Here is a 20,139-nt window from a genome sequence, read left to right as displayed (position 1 = left end):
TTCCGTTAAATTGTATATACTTTATTATAAATTGCCTAGATTTTGTATTCTTTTTTTTTGCAGTTATTTTTCCTAAACGTAAATATTCGAATGTCGCGTAAGGAGTAAAATGCCAACTATTCATTTTTTCTCTGCTTCCTCCATTATGCTGTAATGTTTAACAGAAACATATTGTTCCCTAGTTGCATTAGTTCCGACACGAAAAGTTCATTTGGAAAAGTTGAACTCGTAGGAAAAACGACCTTACTCTGAGAACCTGATTTTTTAGCAATTGCCGTGCGATAACCCAGATAGCAACCGACGTCTCATGGATGTCTGTTTTACGTCGTTTTTTTAGGTCTGAACGTCTTACGTCCCAAAAGGATGTCTTAAAGTCGTTTTCTACGTCTGAAGTAAGACATCTTTTCGGAGACGTAAAAAGACGTCTGAAGACGTCTCTCAGACGTACCGTTCTGTAACAGAAGACATTCTGGAGACTTTCGGACGTCTGAAAGACGTCTTGCGGCAGGCGTCTTGCAGATGTCTTTGAGATGTCTCAGTGCTATCTGGGAACAAACATAATCTTGAGTGATTTAGTAAACATTATCAACTTATATATTGCTTTCCGTTGAGAATTCAATGATTTTCATGGTTTTATAGCAGACTTGTCTCGAATATCTCCAAATCCTACAGAATTTCTTGATATTCGTGTCGTTTTCCAACAAGTTACCACTCAGGATCAAAATACACGTTATCCGTAGCTGCATATTGCATACGTGGCTTTACGCTTTGATCTCCGCGCTTCTGTTTCTTCTCAGCGAGTAAAGAAAAATAATTTACAAACAGTTCAGACTTACAGAGACTATAAAAATAATTAGTGTCTAACGTTTCGTTCCAGGGGGGTTTTTCATTCTCTTTTTACAGAATAGTGTACACCTGTTTCTCTTGTGCCCGTCGCTTTTCTATAACCACCTAAGTACTCACTTGCTTGTGTACTACGTTCGTTATGAGTCGACTGCGAATATTTCTGCGTTTAACATTGTTAACCTCGCTTAACGTGTTCAACAATGGTTGCACCCTGTTAAAGCGAAAAATCCGCAGTCCAGTCATGATTAAGCAACGATAACAAGTCTAATACTGTTCGTTGAAAAACGTTTTACGACGAGTTCGTCTCTGCCGCTTTACGTAAATATACTTGTGATTATTAAATACATCGCACGATTATTAGTTTTCCGTTACGCAGATCTTTTTGTGTTTTTTTTTGTCGTTTTATTTGTTTATTTAAATACGCATACTTCTCGTGTAACCGGGAATTTTCGAAACTAAGAAAGTATATATGTAGTATTCTCTCGTCTGATTCGATACAGTCCAGATGAAAAATTCCAGTGTTTCCGCAGATGCGCAGAGAATTGAGAATTGTACGAATCTTTCTTGTGCCGTTGAAATAGCGGATTGTGGCACATGTTTTTCTAGACCCCTCGAGGACCACGCAATTCGAGATGTATTTCAAATTCGAACGCTCCATAACACGCTGTTTCTTTTCATCTTCCGATCGCGAAGAATTATTTCAAATATTTCGATACTTTACTTGAGTAATATTTCTCACGTTTTAAGATAGTTTTTTGCATATACTTGTCGCAAAGCCATAATTATTTGTGTTTTTTTTTTTGTTTGTAGTACAAGGGTTATTTGCAAAATCGTTTATTGCACGTATATTGTCCGTTGAAGTAACGTTGAACAAATTATCGGCACTCTTCTCGTCTGCACGGAGTCGCAATTAATCGGGGTTCTCTTTTGTCTCGGCCAACGGCCTTTTTAAATTTACCTCGGACAATCTATCCACCCTATTACAAATAGACAGCTTCAAAACACTTTTTATCACAGATAACAAACTTTTATTTGGTGTAATGAATCGAAATACTTCTTGTAGTAACCGTGTAATCGATCGGCTTGTTTAGCGATTAGAAAAACGAGAAAAAAAACTAAGTTCTAATATTTCCCGATCGCATTGATTCGATATATGTAGATAATGCAGAAAGAACTCGAATCGGCAAAGAAACGAAGGTAACAAAAGTAAACAATAACTTCTTGAACGCATGCAACACAATGTGCTGGAGTTTTTTTTTTTGTTGTTGTTATAAATACTTTGTATAAAAAACAAACTTGTCTTATACTGTATAATATATATGTATATGTATATATATATCTCTTTCTCTCTGCAGAAGAATTACAAATTCAACCGTAAACTATAGCTTAAATGCTGTGCATCTTGGTTTTGTTTTCTATCTCGATAAAATTAGGGAACATCTCTCGCTTACGATTAGAATAGAAGTACAATCGTTTTTTCGTTTAATAGTATCAAAAGAACTTTCCGTCTCTACATTATCAATATAAAGCTTCCTTTTTTTGTTACTATTAAATCTATGTTTTGTAAACAGTGTTTTGAACGTGACGAATCTTGGAGTATATATATATATACAAAACTATATGTACATTTTTTCTTCGTATCATACACATCATACTGTTCAGTTGTACATCACTTATATCTTTGCTACGGTAAGAAGCGCGCGAGTATCCGATTACACATCCGATGAAATAAATAAAAGAAGAAGAAGAAGAAGAAGAAGAATCAGTGACTTGGAAACGTCGAAACGAAAGAATCGATATTGAATTGGCCTAGTTTGATCTTCGAGACGAATAACAAAGATATAATTGACGTGTCTCGACTTTTTATACATATGTCAATGTTCTGTACACGCGCACCACGTGGCATCATCGTAAACGCGACTATTTTACAGCACGATATACATCCTCCGATAAAAGATATGATTTTTTACATGTTCTATTCTACAAACTGACTCTACAGAATGTTTACAACGTCGAAGTAGCGTAATAAGAAATCCCGTACTCCGAAAAAACGGGGGAGAAACGGTGGAGGGTTCACCGATTAGAATTGACACGATCGGCGCGCGGCGTTTCTAGGACCATTTCCCCGAGCACACGTTTGTTCTACCGATCTCGAACGCATCAAATAGAATTCTGGATGGAATGCTTTCGTTAGTCTTATAAATTACATTAAACTCGCGTTCGTAGAACAAAAAAAAAAGAAAAAGAAAAAACCGCCAGGCAAGATTTACGCAGGAATGCACCACCGAGACGCATAGTATCCAAAATACTTTGAAGATCATAGAAACCGATGGGATAGAGCAGCGAGACTTTGCCGGAGCCAACGCTGAACGCGTCGAATCCTTGATAATAATACTTTGTCTAACTGTTGACGCTTCCAACAAGAAATATGCGTGACGGTGTCGAACGGCGCCTGTTACGGCTTGAAAGTGACGTTACGAAACGTGTTAAAAGTTAAAACCTAAACAAGTTATCCTACCAGATCTAAGAAAAGTTAAACCGCTAGCTTACAGAGATCGAATTAGTGGGGTGAGATTTGTTTGTTTCCTCCTAAAAGACGTTACTCCGATTGTCCGTCGAGGGCTCACAATGCTGTGCTTTCGATCGGCGACGTCGCCCGGTTAGGCGTACAACACCTGTCGGGAGTATGGCACAAATCCGGCGTGTGTCTGCCATCCCTTAACTGAACGAAGTCCAAGTCGGCGAAAAAATCACTCCTCATGGTGCCGACCGCACTGTCGGAGCCGAAGCTGTCTTTCCTGCATAGATCAACGTTCTTGTAACACCCGCTGTACTCCGCCAACGAGCTGGACAGCTTGCCACCGTCGTACACCGACTTCTTCGAATCAGACTCTAACTCGGAGGAGTCTTGGATGGACGTGACGCAGTCTTTTTTGTTAGTCTCGGCGTTAGTCTCGTTTTGCGTATTGTAAATAAGGAGATCGTCGTTCTTCGAGAGGCTCGTGTTCGAGTAGAGGCTGTCGGTGTAACGTAGATTACTGTTCTTCCGGAGGTCGTCCTCCTGCAAAGTATTGTAAGGAGAATACTCTTCGTAGACCTTGTCCTTGTACTTGGCCGAGCGATCTAGTACCGTGAGGCTTCCTTGCCTGGACAGAATGCTGCCGATATCGGAGGCGTTGCTGTCCTGCCTAGCTACCACTCTCTCGTTCACAGGTTCGTTCTCGTTCATTTCCGCCGAGCTTACAGTTACTTTTGATTGCAACGAAGTACCAGCTTCGGATTGATTATTGTTCTGCGGCGAAAACGCGTTCTTTGGTGACTCCTTCGTAGGCGAGATCTTTGTCCTCCTCAAGTACGAACCTACCGATTTCGTGCTCTCGTTGCCGGCTTTCTTCGACTCGCCGTTGTCGCTTTGGCTCTCCGGTTTCACCTCCGTCTCCGTGGTGCTCACGGATTTCCCGATTTGCCTCAGATAGGCGCTGACGGAGCTTGCATCCGGCATCTTGAACTTGCTCTCCAAGTTGGTCCTGGCGATTCCCGACTTCGAGTTGATATTATTGTTGACCCTGTACGAGCACTTGTTATCGAGAATGTATTCGGAGTTCAGAGTGTCCGACAAGGAGCACGGACTCGCTTTGCCCACGTACCTGATCTTCTCGATCGTGGCTATTCGCTTCAGATTACAATCGGTTTGATCGGCTTGGTTCACGCAACGGGCTTTGTTGTCTTTGTCGTTCGAGAGGCGAGGGGACGATTCATTCGATTTCTGCCTAGCGAAACAACCAGTGAATCCGCTGTTCTCCGGAGACACGACCGAGTCGAGTTTCTCAACGGTATCTTTCGACCTGGAATTCTGACGCGTGTATCGACCCGTATTCCCCGGCGATTCGTTCGTTTTGCTGTTCTGCCTCGTGTACCTCCCTTTCGAGGTGATCGCGTTTAGGTCAGGCACTTGGAGCGTGTTGCCGCTCTGAACAGATTCTTCGCGCTCGAGAGTGCTGTCGTCGCATCCGCTGCACCGTTTCTTCTCTTGATGGATCTGGCCCTCTTTGATAGGCTTCAGTTGCGGCGCAAGGGTGTCCGGAGTAGTCGACTCGCTGGTACTCGTACTAGATCCGGTGTAGTTCCTGATGTCGAACTCCAGGTCCGCTGGCAATTCAGCGCCGACCGCCAAATGCATCGCTAATCCTTCCAACCAGATCTGCATCGACTCGAACGGCGGCCTTTTGTCAGGGTTCAAGTCGCAACAGAGAAACGCTATCCTGTAGAACATTTCCGGGCAATTCGAGCAGAATTTCTCTTTGAAAACATTCTGGTTCAGACCGAAGTCCGAGGATCTTGGCAAGTAATCCGGGTCAGCTTGAACCCGGCCTATGATCTCGCACACAACGATGCCGAAGCTGAATATGTCGACCTTCTCGTCGTACTTGTTGCCCTTCATCATCTCGGGAGCCATCCAATACGGATTTCCCACCACCGTGTACCTTTTCTTCCGCTCCTTCTTCGACGTTCTCGTCTCTCCGTCGGAATGTTTGCTGTATTTACGATTCTCCGGCGAATTACCGTTCTGTATTATCCTAGCGAGACCGAAATCAGCGACGACCACAGTGTTGTCTTCGCGCACCAGACAGTTGTGCGAGTTCAGGTCTCGGTGAATGATGTTCATGGAATGTAGATACGCCATGCCAGCGGCGATGTCTTTCGCGAACGACGTCCGCTGTTCCCACGGCAAAATTTCATTCGCGTCGTGAAGCAGAGCTCTCAGAGTTCCACCTGCTATATACTCCGTGACCAGATGGAGCTTCTTGTCTTTGTACAGAACGCCGATAAATCGAAGAACGTTGTTGTGATGCAACGAACGCAGTACGGCTACCTAATGAAAAGATGAAACATATGTATCTGTATGTATCTCGGGTCGGGTTTTAAGAACCCGAAAATTTATATTGTTCAGAGACCCGAATGTCATAGATTTTCGATTCTATTTCGATTCGATTCTATTTGCAAAGTGACAGCTACCTCTTTCAAGAAATTTTTCTGAGCTTCCTCGTCGACTCTGTACAACTCCTTTAGTACCATGACCTCGTTGGTGTCCCTGTGCGTCACCTTGAACACTTGTCCGAAGAATCCTGTGCCTAAAAGTTCTCCCTTCACTAGATCGCTCGCACGAAATATCCTTTGATTCTTTGGCTCCACTCGAAATGACCTGGTCCTGCTCAAGTCGCACGTGGGATTCGTTGAAGATCTACAATACGTTGTACGCTGAGCATCTCTGTTCGTTATTGCTATCGCAAAATGAATTTCTGCCAGTAATAAATCCCATACCCATCGAGTAGTCTCGACATGGAACTGCTGCGTTCTTTGTGCATAGGATCTCGCGTCCTCCTTAATTGTCTGCTTCGTGTACCGCTAATGTAGCCTTCGTCCCGTCGTTTGAATAACCGTTCCTTACTTTCTGCAGTGGTTTTTGGACTTCCGATCGATGTCAACATTGTCGCGGACGGTGAGGAGTAGGCTGGTCTTCGCGACACTGCATCCGGATCATGCTCGATGGTCAACTAAAAAAAATAAATGAGCACATTTGTAACAGAGTTCAATCGGGTTCGGGTGACATTAGTTACTGTGTTCAATGTTAAATGTACAGATTTACAAAGCAGAAAATTACCTGTAAAACGGTGTCCGAATATTGTATAAGGTTTTCTATGCTTTCGATGGGTTGATCTTTGACCGGTGTACCATTCACTTCGAGTATTCGATCCCCGATGTGCAAGGAAATGAGATCGCTGGATACGTTCAGTCTGTAACACGTTCCCCGTGAGATTACCGATATTCGTAAACAGTTGTTGCAACAATACATGCAATATTTTGCGTGCATTTAATAGGTACAGGAATATGTACGATCGTATTATAATGAGAAACAGGATTGATATTCGTTGGTAAACCTATCCTTGAAGATAGATGTAACGTGTGACGTATACAATACATAAAATGTAATGATTTCGAAACGGTATATAGTACAACCACACAGCGCAAAATGACATATGTATATGAAGTACAGTTTTTTCTCAACTATATGTTACATGCTTACAAAACTATGTAATGTATGTATATTAATAAACGAACGACTGACATTTTGGACAAGATACCATATTGCACAAGATATGTATTCGCGTGCAGTTATGTAGCAACTACCAAGTACACACACCTAATTAATAAAAGACACAATATCTAGTGCATATTATTTATTTGTTATGCTGTACCTATGATTAGAGAAGTGGCAGCATAGCCTAAATAGAACCTCCATCATAGAGGCCAGCAGCTTACTGATCTTTCCACGAACATTTCTCATTAACCTGTGTTTTAGTTCAAAGTTATTAGAGGCTGCGATCTACAGCGGTTTTCAAATACCACAGAATTATTCATGCAAGGTTAAATACTTTAGAGAAGCTTTATTAACTATAATTTTATATGTTGTACAAAATATTGTTTCTTTTTCTTTTAAACTGAAAATTTCCTACTCTCATTATATACAAATCTCTCGTTTGTTTTTCTTTTTTGGTTTTCATCGAAGTAGACAATTCTCGCGTGTCCAATTTAAAGTACTTTTTAACTATGACGCATGTGCTTTTTCGATAGCTAAAATTTACTCATAAAACGTTCGACATGAACAAGGCAAATAGGCAAATTGTGTTTAACATTTCTCGACGAACAATACCGAATGTAAACAGAAAAAATATAATACAAGGATGTACAAGTAAATTGTACACAGTTTGTATACGTACTCTGATATACGAAGCAAAGCTCCACAATTTCTAGGACTAGGAGTTGTGTCTAATGTCAGTTTGATTCCTCTCTGCTTCTCCGGATCTGAACAGTTCGGAGGTATTTCTACTAGTCTGATGCTATGTGGTTTTCTAGCAAACGGACAGTTGGACGTCCTATTGACCGGCTGCATTTGTCTCTTGTAACAACATCCGCAATACAGTTTGGACCTTTCAACCAATGCGTAACTTTCCCCATCTCCGATAAACGCGCCGCACGAGTTGCAGGCAAAACATTCTGGATGAAATTTGTGATCTCCTGCCAGCATAACGGGACCTGTGATGATTTGGCCGCAACCTTGGCAGGCTTCCCCATAAGCAGCCCAGTAATCATCCTTGCAAAAAAGCAAACCATCCTTCTCAAAGTACCAAGACGAGAGGCCGACGTCGCAGGCTGAACACCTGCAAAAATCAAATATCTTCTTGATATACCGTCGGATGCTTAGAGATCTAATTTATTCAAGTTCCTGAGAATCTATAGATCCGGTGACTCTTGAAATAAGGAAATGGTCGAGTTACCTATGGCAGGCAGTGGTCATTTCGTAAAGGAGACTTAAACAAGAGAGAATTCCGCTTCTTTTCTAATATTCTTAATTCTAAAAATGTGGGAGTATGTTTTAGTGGCGTTTCGATGTACTTAGAGGACAAGGAGTAAGATCTACTATTCCGTAAGAATAACATACCGAAAACAATCGATGTGCCATATCTGGTTTAGAGCCTGGATGAACTCGTCTTCGTCGATCGCATTCAGACAACCGGCACAAGTTATCGTCCCTCCGCTTTCCCCACTTGCTTGGTCTAACATGGATCGCAAAAGAAAATTACAATCTGAATATATTGACAATAAGTTTTTGAAATAAGTACACAGGACAGTAAAGAAACTTCATCTCTTTGATTTTTGATTATCTCCGAAATATCGCGTTCGGTTAACTAGCACGAACGTCTACACAGTTTTTTTCTTTGATTCTGTTTTGTATATTTACATACACGTAGACGCGTGTACTTTTTTGCGAGTGTCCGACGATGTCGTGAAGGGTAAATCCGGCGTTGAATTTCGAATACATCGAGCTGGCAACAGCTGCGAAAACAAATCCGCGAACCGATGCTGCGGAGAACCGAACGCGACGCGGTGCGAAGGAAACGTGATTCACGGTTGACGTTAGGTAAGCATCAGGGGAAAGCTGGTTACATATATGAACCAGCTGACGATAAACGATACGGTTCTCGGACGAGGGTTTCCTTAATTGTCAATTAATGAAACGTGTCACCTGGATCATTATGGGTCTCCGATACCGTGGCACGCTAACGATCATGTTACCGGGAAACGTAACGACCGAGGAGAACGATTCGCCTAGCGTAAATAAAGTGTTGCGAGTTGCGAGTTGCGAGGAGCGTGGGCCAGGAGACTCGGATGGCAGGACGCCCACGCGATCCGAGAAGCGTCCAACGTATCACGCGAAATTCACGATCGATCGTCCCGTTACGACACGACGTTAGAAACGATTCCACTTTCTACACTGTGAATCCATTCACTTCCATCAAAATGCAACTCGGAACTTTCTTCGGAAAAGACGTACCGTTTGACGAAACTTCATCCATCACAGCATCTACATAGATAGGACTGACACGCTCCCACTCCGCACTCCGCACCTCAACCACCGAGTATAGAGCGCACATAGTTGCGCGCCATCCCCGACAGATGGTGCGCGCGCACACTGCCGCGAAATTTCAAGCGGCACTCGGTGTACATTGTGTACTTTGAATAACTTTTTCAAAACAGCTTGAGTTTTTTTCAGACGTTAGAAGGATTAGTTTACTAGCTAATGTGTAAATAACTTCTTTTTTAAATTGTTATTGGTCGCAATTGCGGAGGAAAAAGTAAAGGTCACTATTTCTAAATTTTGTATCTGTGCCTGTAATGAAAATTTAAAACATGTATTTTGTAAATCTAAGTAAGTTATATACATGTACAGTGAGCATTGTAAGATGCAAAAATATTTTAATTTAGAGTTTTGCGATTCATTTAAATCGCAGATTCTTACAATTTCTGCTATTTTCAATTTTTTGTACATGTATAAACTGACTTTTTACAAAATACATGTTTTAAATTTTCATTGCAGGCACAGATACAAAATTTAGAAATCGTGACCTTTACTTTTTCCTCCGCAATTGTGGCCAATAACAATTAAAAAGAAAGATTATTTACACATTACCTAGTAAACTAATCTTTCTAACGTCTGAAAAAAACTGACGCTGTTGGGTCCAATTTTGAAAAAGTTATTCGTTTTTAAAATGTGCACGAATACTTTGTACACCGACTGTATATTCGATATGTATACATGCGGTACAAGTAACGTTCGCGAACGGAAAGTCTGCAACAAGACTACCTTATAATTGAAAAAAATCTGTCTTCTGCTGGGAGGTAGTCGTTTATTCTCACAATATCTGATCTTCGCTTTAAAACAATATAACTTGTGTATTCGTTTCTATAACATCTGAATTTTGTCCCTCTTCAAACAGAAATATCATAGTTGCGCTATCGAAGCGTCTACGGATTACACTACATAATTGTAAGAGCGAAAACGTAAATGTACATATGTATATTCCCACGTTTGTCGCTTAATTCGTACCGTTCATAGTAACTGTCATTGTTATCATTATAATTAGTAATAAGAGCATCGCATTGTAATAAAAAGTATACAGTATAAATAATATGGTACAAGCAGTAGTATTACGTGCGAACGTAATATTATAATAGTAGTACGTTGTAATAAACTAATGTATTCTAGTATTGTACATGTGTAGTGTAATTAAAAAATCGTGTACTTATATATAAATAATGCATTCGTCTCGGAATCGTTCGACGCTCGGTAATAATCTCGGTAATCCTGTTCGCTGTACAATACAATAAATATTCAAAAATATATTTCCATTGCTCGTCTTGGCTTCGATATAGAATAATTAACGATTATTAGACTGCGAATCTTTATCCCATGAAAAACAGAAACTGAAGGAAACCTGATTTTTCGGAGCCGAAGGTTTTCATTGTAAATAGAACCTTCTACAAGATCACGAGTGCCGCGAATGTAGAATGATTCGCAGCCCGACGACTATTATTCAAAGCTGGACAGAGATTTTTCTCTGGATTATCGAGATCGGCACCGCGCCGTCGAAGATCGACCGAAGGTCGTTCGGAAACAAAAATGTCACTGAGGTATTTCTGAAAATTATTAACTGTGACTCGGTGAATCGATTGCACGTTTACCCGGCCGATCTTTTTGGAGGTATTAGCGAATCCGAACAACACGGTGTAGGTGTCGCAACCTCGCTCTCCAGATATCTTTTCTGGTCGCATCGATTATTTGGACTGAACAGCCGCAAATAACGGACGGTTACTTATATACATAACTACGAGTAAAACTGTAGCAAGTCTACGTCTGAATTATTCGAATCACAGTAGAGATTGTGCAGAGTTCGCCGCCATCGATTGCTCGTGCGTACTGTAATTGGCAAACATCGTTTTCATTCTCTTTCCCTCTTTCTCCGTCTACGAACTGTCTAAAAAAAAAAAACAATCAGGCGTACCCAATTATCTTGACCAGCGTTCGAGAGCATCTACGCTATTCGCTACGAGCTAATATACATTGCGTATAGTATTGAAACGCTTTCAACCCAGTGTGATCGGATGAAAACACCTTCGTAGCTATCAAACATTAGAAAATCGTAAACCTTGAGGAATTCATTGGTACTTTATGAATTTGTTAGATTGATGCGCGAGCGATTTTCCGTGCAATCTTCTCAATCATTCCGCGATCTTTATGTATCGCGTCATTGTAATAAACGAAATCCAACGGAAGAGGTATTTCGCGAAAATTGAACATGATTCGAACACTCGGCACAATCATGTGGTAAACTTTTATAAAACTTTGGCTTTCATTCATTGCTCCCTAAACTTGTAGATTAGCACGGCGATCGACGCAGTATCCTAATTGTAATCTTTCGCCGCGATGGCGCGATGGCGCGATCTTGGCGAAAAGAAGAAGTTAAGAAGGTGTTTGTATCGCTGGCACATCAATCTAACAGATTATCTTAATCTAAAGGGGATCGTTGCAGATGCCTCTAATCGATTATGCAATCGCATGCACATTTCGCGGAAGAGCAAAGGCGACGAGTGATATGCAAGAAACGCGAACCTTGTTGCAATAGTATAGTTGAGATAAAGCCCTCGTTGACAACGTGGGAGGGGGCTTACCGCAATTATATCTTCAACGCTAGAAGTATCGAAGAGACTCGAAGGGAGTCGTTTGAATTTACACATATAAAAATCGCGAGGGTATATTTGCCGATGTTTGGTGCAATTCTCATCGAACGCACAATATTATTAAATTTCAACCGGTAGTTCTAGCGTTAAAGTTGCATACAATTAAAGAGTAAAATTGAGCAGTAATAATTGTAAAATCGTGTTCTCGACGACGCACGTTCGGTGCGATTTGCTACAACGATTCGATGAACTTCGTTTGGATTTCGAAAAGGCTAAAGACTTTTTGAATCGCTTCTTTTCGCTTTCGAATTGTTGAAAAATCATTGGCAAATTGTTGATCGAGCTCCTTCGACGCGTTTGTCCGGAAGAGCGTCGAAGGAAAGACGCAAGAAGGGGACCGAATGAACAGAGCCTGCACGCGGTCGGCCTCGACGAACGCGTTTGCAAGCGTTTGCGACCGTTCGCAAGCGGTTGCAAGCGCAATGCATCAGGATCGCAAGGCCGACATACCGACTGACGCGTGAAACGAACGTGGGGCTGTTGTTAAATTTGCATAAATGTTTCTCGGTTCCAGGTGTGTGCCACGTTTCGCCAACTAATTCGTACGGTCGCCCTCGAACTCGTTCGTGAATTCGAGGCCAGGTTCGCCGACTTGTGGTCGGACCTGGAATACACAGAATTAGCATACCGTACGGGGCGGAACACGCGACCGGACGTCCTCTGATGTAAGTTCAGATTCGGAAATGAAATACGGGTAGCGTGCAGGCGAAAACACCGAATTATTGAGGCGCGCGCGCACAATTGTTCCGCTCGCTCAGACTCTGTTAACTGTCACAGCTGCTTAAAGGCTGTCTGGTCCGGTCTTCTTGCGTTTTCGCAGTAGCTAGTTGATGTTCAGAGGCATTAGCGGAATGTATTTGTCGCTGGGTCGGAAATTGTACTGGGAGCACAATTGGTTCGACACGGACTCGGCGTATCCGTTCCTGAAACAGATAAGAATGCGTTTACATCGATCTTACTCGAATGGAATTCTTTCAGCTATGTTACGAAAAGCTGTATGGCCCCCAACGAAACCACCACCACCGCCAAACCGACACCAAAACCCTGCGGAAAGTTTACGAGATTACAGTTTCACGTTGCTCCGCCGAGAAGATGCCGCTGCTTCTGTTTGAGGGCCTCGCGCATTATCTGCAGGAACGTCTTCACGATTAGAACCTTTTTGGCGTAATGGTCTCGCGGCATCGGCACCTCGAACTTTCCCAAGCTCTCCCACTCCAACGGGCAGCTAATGGTATTCCCGCTTCAAAATCGTTAACTATGTTATCGCAGAGCAATCTTCTGGAGACTCGAAACAGCCGGAAGCCAGGTTTCGAAGTTGTTTATTATATGAATTGTAATTTCCTGGAAGGTGCACCCGGCTCGAATGCCAGAAACACAGGCCTGATCGTCGGCGAGCGAGCTTACCTCTGCCATTGGGAGCATGGACGTCTCTCCTTGAAGCAGGTGACCTGTATTACGTTGAAGAAGAGAGCGCCGAGAGTGTTGGCCACTTCGGAGTTCAAGTTCTGCAGACACCTGCGGAACTTGGCGTCGCAGTCGCAGTGCGACCTGGTGAATGGCGAGTTGTTGCAAATCCCGTGGATGCACTCGTGCGGGCCGAGCGTCACCGGACACTGATCGTGTTCTCTGCAACAGGCGTCCTCCGCCGCGTGGTGACCCAACTCGTCGTACGAACTGGCCAAGGTACCCGGACCGCACCATTTAGTTCCTGGATAGATCAGTCCACCGCCTGCGGGTTGGTTCTGTCAACAATTTCTCTCATGTCTTTACCGTTCGTGCGTTTTATTCTACTTCTACTTTGTCTATCATGTTGCCCTACATATTCTTCCCTAGCTTGATTAACTAATTGTAAGTATTTATTAGGGGTGGGCGGATACCCGAAAATCTATGGCTAGACTGCGGATGTTTATGCAATTTTCAATTTTTGTAGAGAAATTTTAAGAAAGTGGTGCTAAACAAAATCCTATTGTCATCGGTAATAACATTTGTAGATGCAAAATAAATGAAAATCGTACTAAATTCTGTCGAATTTGATACTCCAGCATTTTCTGAGCATTTTTACAAACCAGAAACGCATAAAGATCCGCAGTCTATATGTACATGACATTCGGGTTCCTAACGGGTATCGAAAATTTTCCGAATTATTGTGTAGTATCTCATCGAGCCCTGACATCGGGATCCTTCTTTTTGGACACGCCGAGCGCCGTGCTTCGTATCGGATATCGGTCGCGGAATCGAAAGTTTCCATGCAGGAGTGAGCAATCTGGTCCGGGTTAGGTCATCCGAAAACTAATGGAATTGTTCGAAGAACAATATCGACTATATAATAAGACCATTATCGACTTGGTAGATGAGTAAACCCGAAAAGTATGGGCACCGAACGCGTTGCGAGTTGCTGCGTGGCGCTCGACCCAGACCATGTCTCTCTTTCGAATTACTCGACTACTCGAGTACCCGCGATTACTCCATTGGGCGCAACAATTCAATGTTCCGAGCGAGCACGCGTGGAGAATCCGGAGAACGCAGTACGGTGAAGCAAGCGAATTACAGATCAAGTAATTTGCAAGAAAGAAGCTCGATGCAATGGGTTTGAGAGTCTCAATTGCAGGGTAACACGGTTGTTTGACTCCAATCGGAAGGACAGTGGTTGCGTCACAGCCAGATCAACTCGTCACGAGGTTGCGCGACGTAAAACGATCATAAAGATCGGCAATCAGCATGGAGATCAACTGTCTTGCTCTCGGTTTAGAGTTCAAGAGCAGCCGTAAGAAAGTAAAACGCACGAAAACATCGCGACAAGGTAGAGGGAGAGATATTTATGTTTCTGAAATGTTAATCGATTCGACGGAGGTGTCCGACTGGACGATCTGGTTGGGAGCGAGGCCGCGTACTACCTTTCCCTTGTCCCGGGACTCTTTGCAAGTTTCTTCGAGGTCGGCGACCAGGTTGTTGGACATTTGTCGAACTTTCTTGGGATCGGCGTTCAGCACCATCTTCTGTATGACACCGCGATCGGTGTACAGAGCGCAGAACGGTGCGTCCGTTTTCAGCTCTACCATCTTGGACATCGCCATGTCTGCTACCAGAACGCTGCTCCCGCTTGCGCGGCTCCACAACGCTGCCGCGAGCATCAACGTTATCGCCAACATCTGAAAATTCCAATCATGCGATTGTAGAATTCGTCGAGATTTCGACTCGTGTTGTACGAGTTCATTTTTCATTCGCGTTAGTCGTGTCAGAATCAAACTTTCATTCTTGGCGAGCTCAAACATCCTCGGAGAGACTTTACCTCGCTTTATCGTACAGAAGGCGCTAAAAGTTGCTAATCGCGTTCATTGCCATGACGATCGCCAATTGCATCACTCGGCTGATTTGTAATGCAGAGGCCACGGGATTTTCGGTTTGGAATTTTGTTGTTCCATCGAAGAAGAGTCTACCGATCTCTCGGGATCAGAAGGACCGACCATCGAGTAAGTCAATATTCTCAACGAGGACACTGGGTCAACGATTCGCAGATATTACACAATGTTTGAACCCCGTCGCGTGGGCTCTACAAATATGCATCGACGGTACTTCACCGTTGAAACGAGTCAACACGATGCGTTTTGCCGATCTTCCTATGTAGAAATGTGAATTCAGGTACCTATCTATGTATGTGTGTTGTGGAAATAAGAATAACGCGGCACACAGCCGCTTCACCTACTTCCGGTAGCCCATTTCATACCGTATTTCCTGCAGTCGTTTATCCAACGTTGTAAATAGGGATTAAAAATAGGCCCGTGCAAGTTTAAACGCTGCCGTGACCCCACGAAGGTCCAAGGGGACCTTCCCTTCCAGGACTACGAGAGGCCTAATGGAAACTGATTGCGTTACGTCACAGGACAGCATGACATTTTCTTTCCTAATCTATCGTTAATGCCAGACAGATTGCCCTGCAGGAATTCCGGTCGCTTTATTAACGAGCTAGTTGGGGGGGTAGATCGATTAATGCTCGTCGAACGATTCGTCGTACCTGGGCTCGATAAGTCGAAACATGAATCACGCTTTCAACTTAGGCCGGATAAGGGGCTCCAAACTGCCCTTGAACCGAATTAAACATGCCATATCGGGGAAAAACGTTTCGATGGTCCCGGATTAAGAATTTCAACTCTCCACTTCGATTGGGTCGATAGTTATTATACATATAAATCAGGCAGGGCCCGCTCTAGACATTTGTCCGGGGCGCCATTTTGGCTGTAAGTGTGAGAAAAATATTGATGTGTTAAATACCCAATTAATAGAAAATTTCACATATCGATTTTTTCATTCGCTAAAAATTTATAGTGCGTAGCGTAAAATTAATTAAGCGCTTTTTACGTTCGACTACTACACAAAATCGTCTTAATTGTTTGTCCATTTTGGCAATTGACCATGGAATTGCTGATCAAGTAATTCTAAAAGATGTAATAAAAAAGTTTACGGAAACTGAAACCTTGTTTTATTTTCAAAATAATGGCATTTTAATTGTTTGTGCAACAATACACAATTTTTAATAGCATTTAAAAATGTAAAAAATTATATGGTTAACAATTTGTGGCTGGGTACAGATATTTCATAATTAATTTCTACTGTTTTGTACTGCTTGATTATACCAATGTTATGTTATGTTATGTGTTTCTTTTTAAATACCAGCTTTTATTAAAATTTTATTGAAAATAAAAAATATGTACATTTATTCAAAAAATATCTATATATTCTTAAGGGGCGGCAATTTGTCTTTTTGTCCGGGGCGACGTAACCGCTAGAGCGGGCGCTGAAATCAGGCTGGTGCAAATTCGGAAACTATCTGAATTTAGAGAAGGTAGCGACACTTTAGCAGACTTTAGATTTCTTCGGAACAGATCTACGCGAATCTGACAAGCGATCTGTTGAGATTTCGAAGGAAATCGTCTCGTCTCGAGGCGATCGAACGTTAGACATCGATCGCGTGCGGTCGTCCTCGCCGGTGAGCAAGTTTTAAAATGATTTTATGTAAGCGACATTAATGTCTCGAACGTATGTTTCCATCATTAGCATAATTTTTCATCTCAGTCCTTCGTTTCACGGACATCGAGTTGTTCCTCGCATCACATCACATTTGAATAACACACTTACGACGTTTCGAATTTTCTACAATTCCGCATTGTTCGTTTCCGTTCGCGCAAACGAGCGAAGCGTTATCTAGTAATTACCTACCTATGCCTCCGATAGAGAAAAATCTGGAAACACTTACGGCTGGTTTAGCAAAATAAACGCAAACTAGAACACTGTTCTATCCTAGACAACGCCAAACTTCCTGGGAACCAACGGACGTCGAGAATCCTCGAGGAACCGGAATCGTTCCGCAGAAACTCTGCGAAACTATCAATTCATCGGTAAGATAAAAAGCACCTCCGAAGAACCAAATTGCAAACTGATCAGAAATGTTCTGAGAATAGTAAAACGAAGAAGACTTACATAGGATGGTTGACAACGATCGACGGAGATGTCCGGGATCCCCGACCAAATGACTCGGAGACGCGCGATCCGACTGATGCTCGCTTAACTCTTCCCGAGAACCGTTCCCAAAGATCCGTTCAAGGTCGCCAGGAGATAAGAAACAAAGGCCGGAGACTTCGCACCGGTTGTCCTTCCTCCGAGCCGGAGGAGTCGCGAATAACGCTCGATCATGCGAGCAGATCTCAGGGAGACAAAAGTCTCCGGCGACCTTGTGGACCGTAAACCTCGGGTCTCGATTTCAGTAGATTTTCGCGCGACCTTCGGGAACGATCGACACCGATCGAATCGATCGATCGAAGCCCGTTCACGATGAAATTCCTGTGTCATCGAGTTTTTGAGCAGTTGCGCAAAGGTGAAACGCAACATGCAGAAAGGATGATCGAAAGGAACCGTTCTCTCGTCGAGTCGGCAAGGACGGGGCCCGTTTGTCTACTCTGAAAAGAGGGAACCAACGATCTGGAGAAAAATAAGAGGCGTCGCGAGAAGAGCACAGCTGAGATAAATATCATTGTCTGGGTTGTCGACCCCAGTGACGACGTTTCGCGCCACGAGCAACAGGTAACGCGTACGCGTAAGTGGAAAACAAAATTGCAAGCTTCGGAATATCTATTGCGAAATTACGAATGCGTCGTAACATCATGAATGTTTGGAAGAAGTCCCGAGAGAAGCTCACGATGAGAGAACGAGAGAGATGTCTGTGCGAACGCCGTGGTCGCTGGTCGGATCGATGAAAATTTAATTGAATTAACCCGATTACAGGCCGAGTGTCCCAGTTCGATGGGAGGGTTTGATCCCGAAAGCGTCGCGCGAAACACTCCGCGAAATTGAGAGATATTGCACAGATATCGCGAATCTGGGTCACGGGGCCTCGTTGACGAACTTGTCTCTTGAACCTGTGAACCACATTGACCGGACAGCTCTATCTAACCGTGGCGAATCAACACAGTGACTCTGACCCACCTCCGTCGCCCCGAGGGTCGGTCATCGCGAACCATTACCGCTCCGGTCTCTCCCAGCTCTCATCGCTTAACAGTGACACTAAACCTACCGAGCATCAAAATTGTCTAATACGTTTTCTCCTATGAAAATAACAAAACTGAATTTATTTAGATTCCCTGCGATTTTCGTGGTGAACGTATACTTGAACAAAGAAATCTGTCGAACCAATTATAATTGCAATTGTAAGATAAAGAATATGAAACTGGTCATTTGCGTTAATACTGTGCCTCGTTGGAGGTTTCAACGAGAATTGATCAAACCGCTGCTGTACGACACGACTTTTTAGCGGAGAATAACCAAGCACCGGGTGCAGCGGATCAATCGAGCAGAAAATGGTATCACGGGATTGCCGATTATCGAATTAACGGCGGGACGGTCGGAGATCGTCCGTGTTCAGGTAAAGTTGCTCGTTAGGAAACGCTGATGCCGCACGCCGCTTAAAAATCGATCAAATTACCCTGAGACAGACTTGTCGGAGCTCGTTGGCGTACACGCGCGTCGACGGTGCACCAAAAAACACTGCGCTCGTCTGCGCTCTCGAAGACTAGCGGACGAGTAGAGGACGCGCGAGCCGCGATCCTAGATCGATTCGAGATCGGTCCGGGAACGGACCGAGTTGCCAGGAGGATCGCCGCGCAAAAGACACCCGTACCGATAGAATCACGCGAAGCTCACTGAGAGACGGAGGTGGATGGATTCGCCAGCTGGTGGCACCCTCGGCAACACCCTCGCGACTTCTGCGCACCCACCCCCCGACAACCGCAACGCGACTCGGGCTGCTGCAGTGCGCAACAACTATTCGCGAGTAGGCAGCTACCTTCTCCTCTATGTTGTCCTGTGAACGCTACCAAGCCGGCGACGATGCTTCCGATGCACAAGATGTTGGAAGGATCGTTGTCGGTTGGACGAGTTATCATAGTGTTCGGGATAGTTCGAAGCAGACGGGCTCCTATACTAATTCCTTTGGAAAATAAAGAACAAAGGTAGACGGACCACGTCGTGCGCGATCTTTCGTCTATGCAGTGTTCTCCTCATCGCGGAACAAGTTTGTGCAATTCAATATTCCTGAGGCTGCGCTCGTTCGTTTTCGGTGACAGTCGCTCGCCGATTCTTCTCGTGTACGACCGTTCCAGGGAAATATGTTGCGACCAATGCATGCTCGAAATTCAACATCGTTTTCATGTTTCGCGGATGAACAGCTGAGACGAGGTATCGTTAGTATGAAAACAATAAAGAGCAACGGAGCGTCGCGTACCTTGATAACTTGCTATTCGACTCACCTTCGATTCCTACTGGAAGAGAGCACGGATATCCTACCACTGGCTCGGGGAATGTCACAGGGTATGGATGTCGTCGGAAGTCTGGCTTTGTCTCGTCGCAACGGTCGCTATCGGACTGATCGTTGAAACGTATCGTCAGGATACTAATATTCAGGGGCATAGATATATGAACCCACGATCCAGATGCGTTGCATTGGGGAGATTCCGAATCACGTGACCCGCCGCATGTTTAGAACCGTGGAACGTACAACTGCCGGTTGTAAATAAATTAGATCAATTCAGGCAACGCGCAACGCGTGCCTGAACGCATGCGGACAACTTCGACCATACGCGTCGCGTTCGTTTTTCTTTTTACTTC

At 43.7% G+C, this 20,139-nt stretch overlaps 2 protein-coding genes across 9 annotated transcripts; both read right to left on the bottom strand.

The window, feature by feature from the left end:
- Limk1 (LIM domain kinase 1) lies at positions 1-9,449 on the bottom strand. 2 transcript variants are annotated; one of them, XM_076438246.1, is made up of 8 exons: positions 9,242-9,449; positions 8,348-8,462; positions 7,626-8,066; positions 7,104-7,196; positions 6,509-6,641; positions 6,169-6,401; positions 5,863-6,088; positions 1-5,719 (listed from the first exon to the last, which is right to left on the bottom strand). In XM_076438246.1, exons 1-8 carry the CDS (start codon positions 9,339-9,341, stop codon positions 3,470-3,472), a joined length of 3,591 nt encoding a protein of 1,196 aa, XP_076294361.1. In that variant the 5' UTR covers positions 9,342-9,449; the 3' UTR covers positions 1-3,469. The 2 variants fall into 2 exon arrangements, with proteins under 2 accessions (XP_076294361.1, XP_076294362.1); XM_076438247.1 differs by lacking the exon at positions 7,104-7,196.
- Positions 9,450-10,074: 625 nt separating this feature from the next.
- LOC143215795 (acidic phospholipase A2 PA4) lies at positions 10,075-19,924 on the bottom strand. 7 transcript variants are annotated; one of them, XM_076438264.1, is made up of 6 exons: positions 17,461-18,930; positions 17,237-17,364; positions 14,880-15,134; positions 13,390-13,727; positions 13,053-13,225; positions 10,075-12,908 (listed from the first exon to the last, which is right to left on the bottom strand). In XM_076438264.1, exons 3-5 carry the CDS (start codon positions 15,132-15,134, stop codon positions 13,057-13,059), a joined length of 762 nt encoding a protein of 253 aa, XP_076294379.1. In that variant the 5' UTR covers positions 17,237-17,364; positions 17,461-18,930; the 3' UTR covers positions 10,075-12,908; positions 13,053-13,056. The 7 variants fall into 7 exon arrangements, with proteins under 7 accessions (XP_076294379.1, XP_076294378.1, XP_076294377.1 ...); XM_076438263.1 differs by lacking the exons at positions 17,237-17,364; positions 17,461-18,930 and adding exons at positions 15,275-15,602; positions 15,710-16,197; XM_076438262.1 differs by lacking the exons at positions 17,237-17,364; positions 17,461-18,930 and adding exons at positions 15,275-15,917; positions 15,998-16,197.
- Positions 19,925-20,139: the final 215 nt, after the last annotated feature.

This window comes from Lasioglossum baleicum, chromosome 14, assembly GCF_051020765.1.
Source record: "Lasioglossum baleicum chromosome 14, iyLasBale1, whole genome shotgun sequence".
Classification (NCBI taxonomy): Eukaryota; Metazoa; Arthropoda; class Insecta; order Hymenoptera; family Halictidae; genus Lasioglossum; species Lasioglossum baleicum.
The sequence above is the reverse complement of the archived record's forward strand: the minus strand, read 5'-3'. Positions and strand labels throughout refer to the sequence as shown.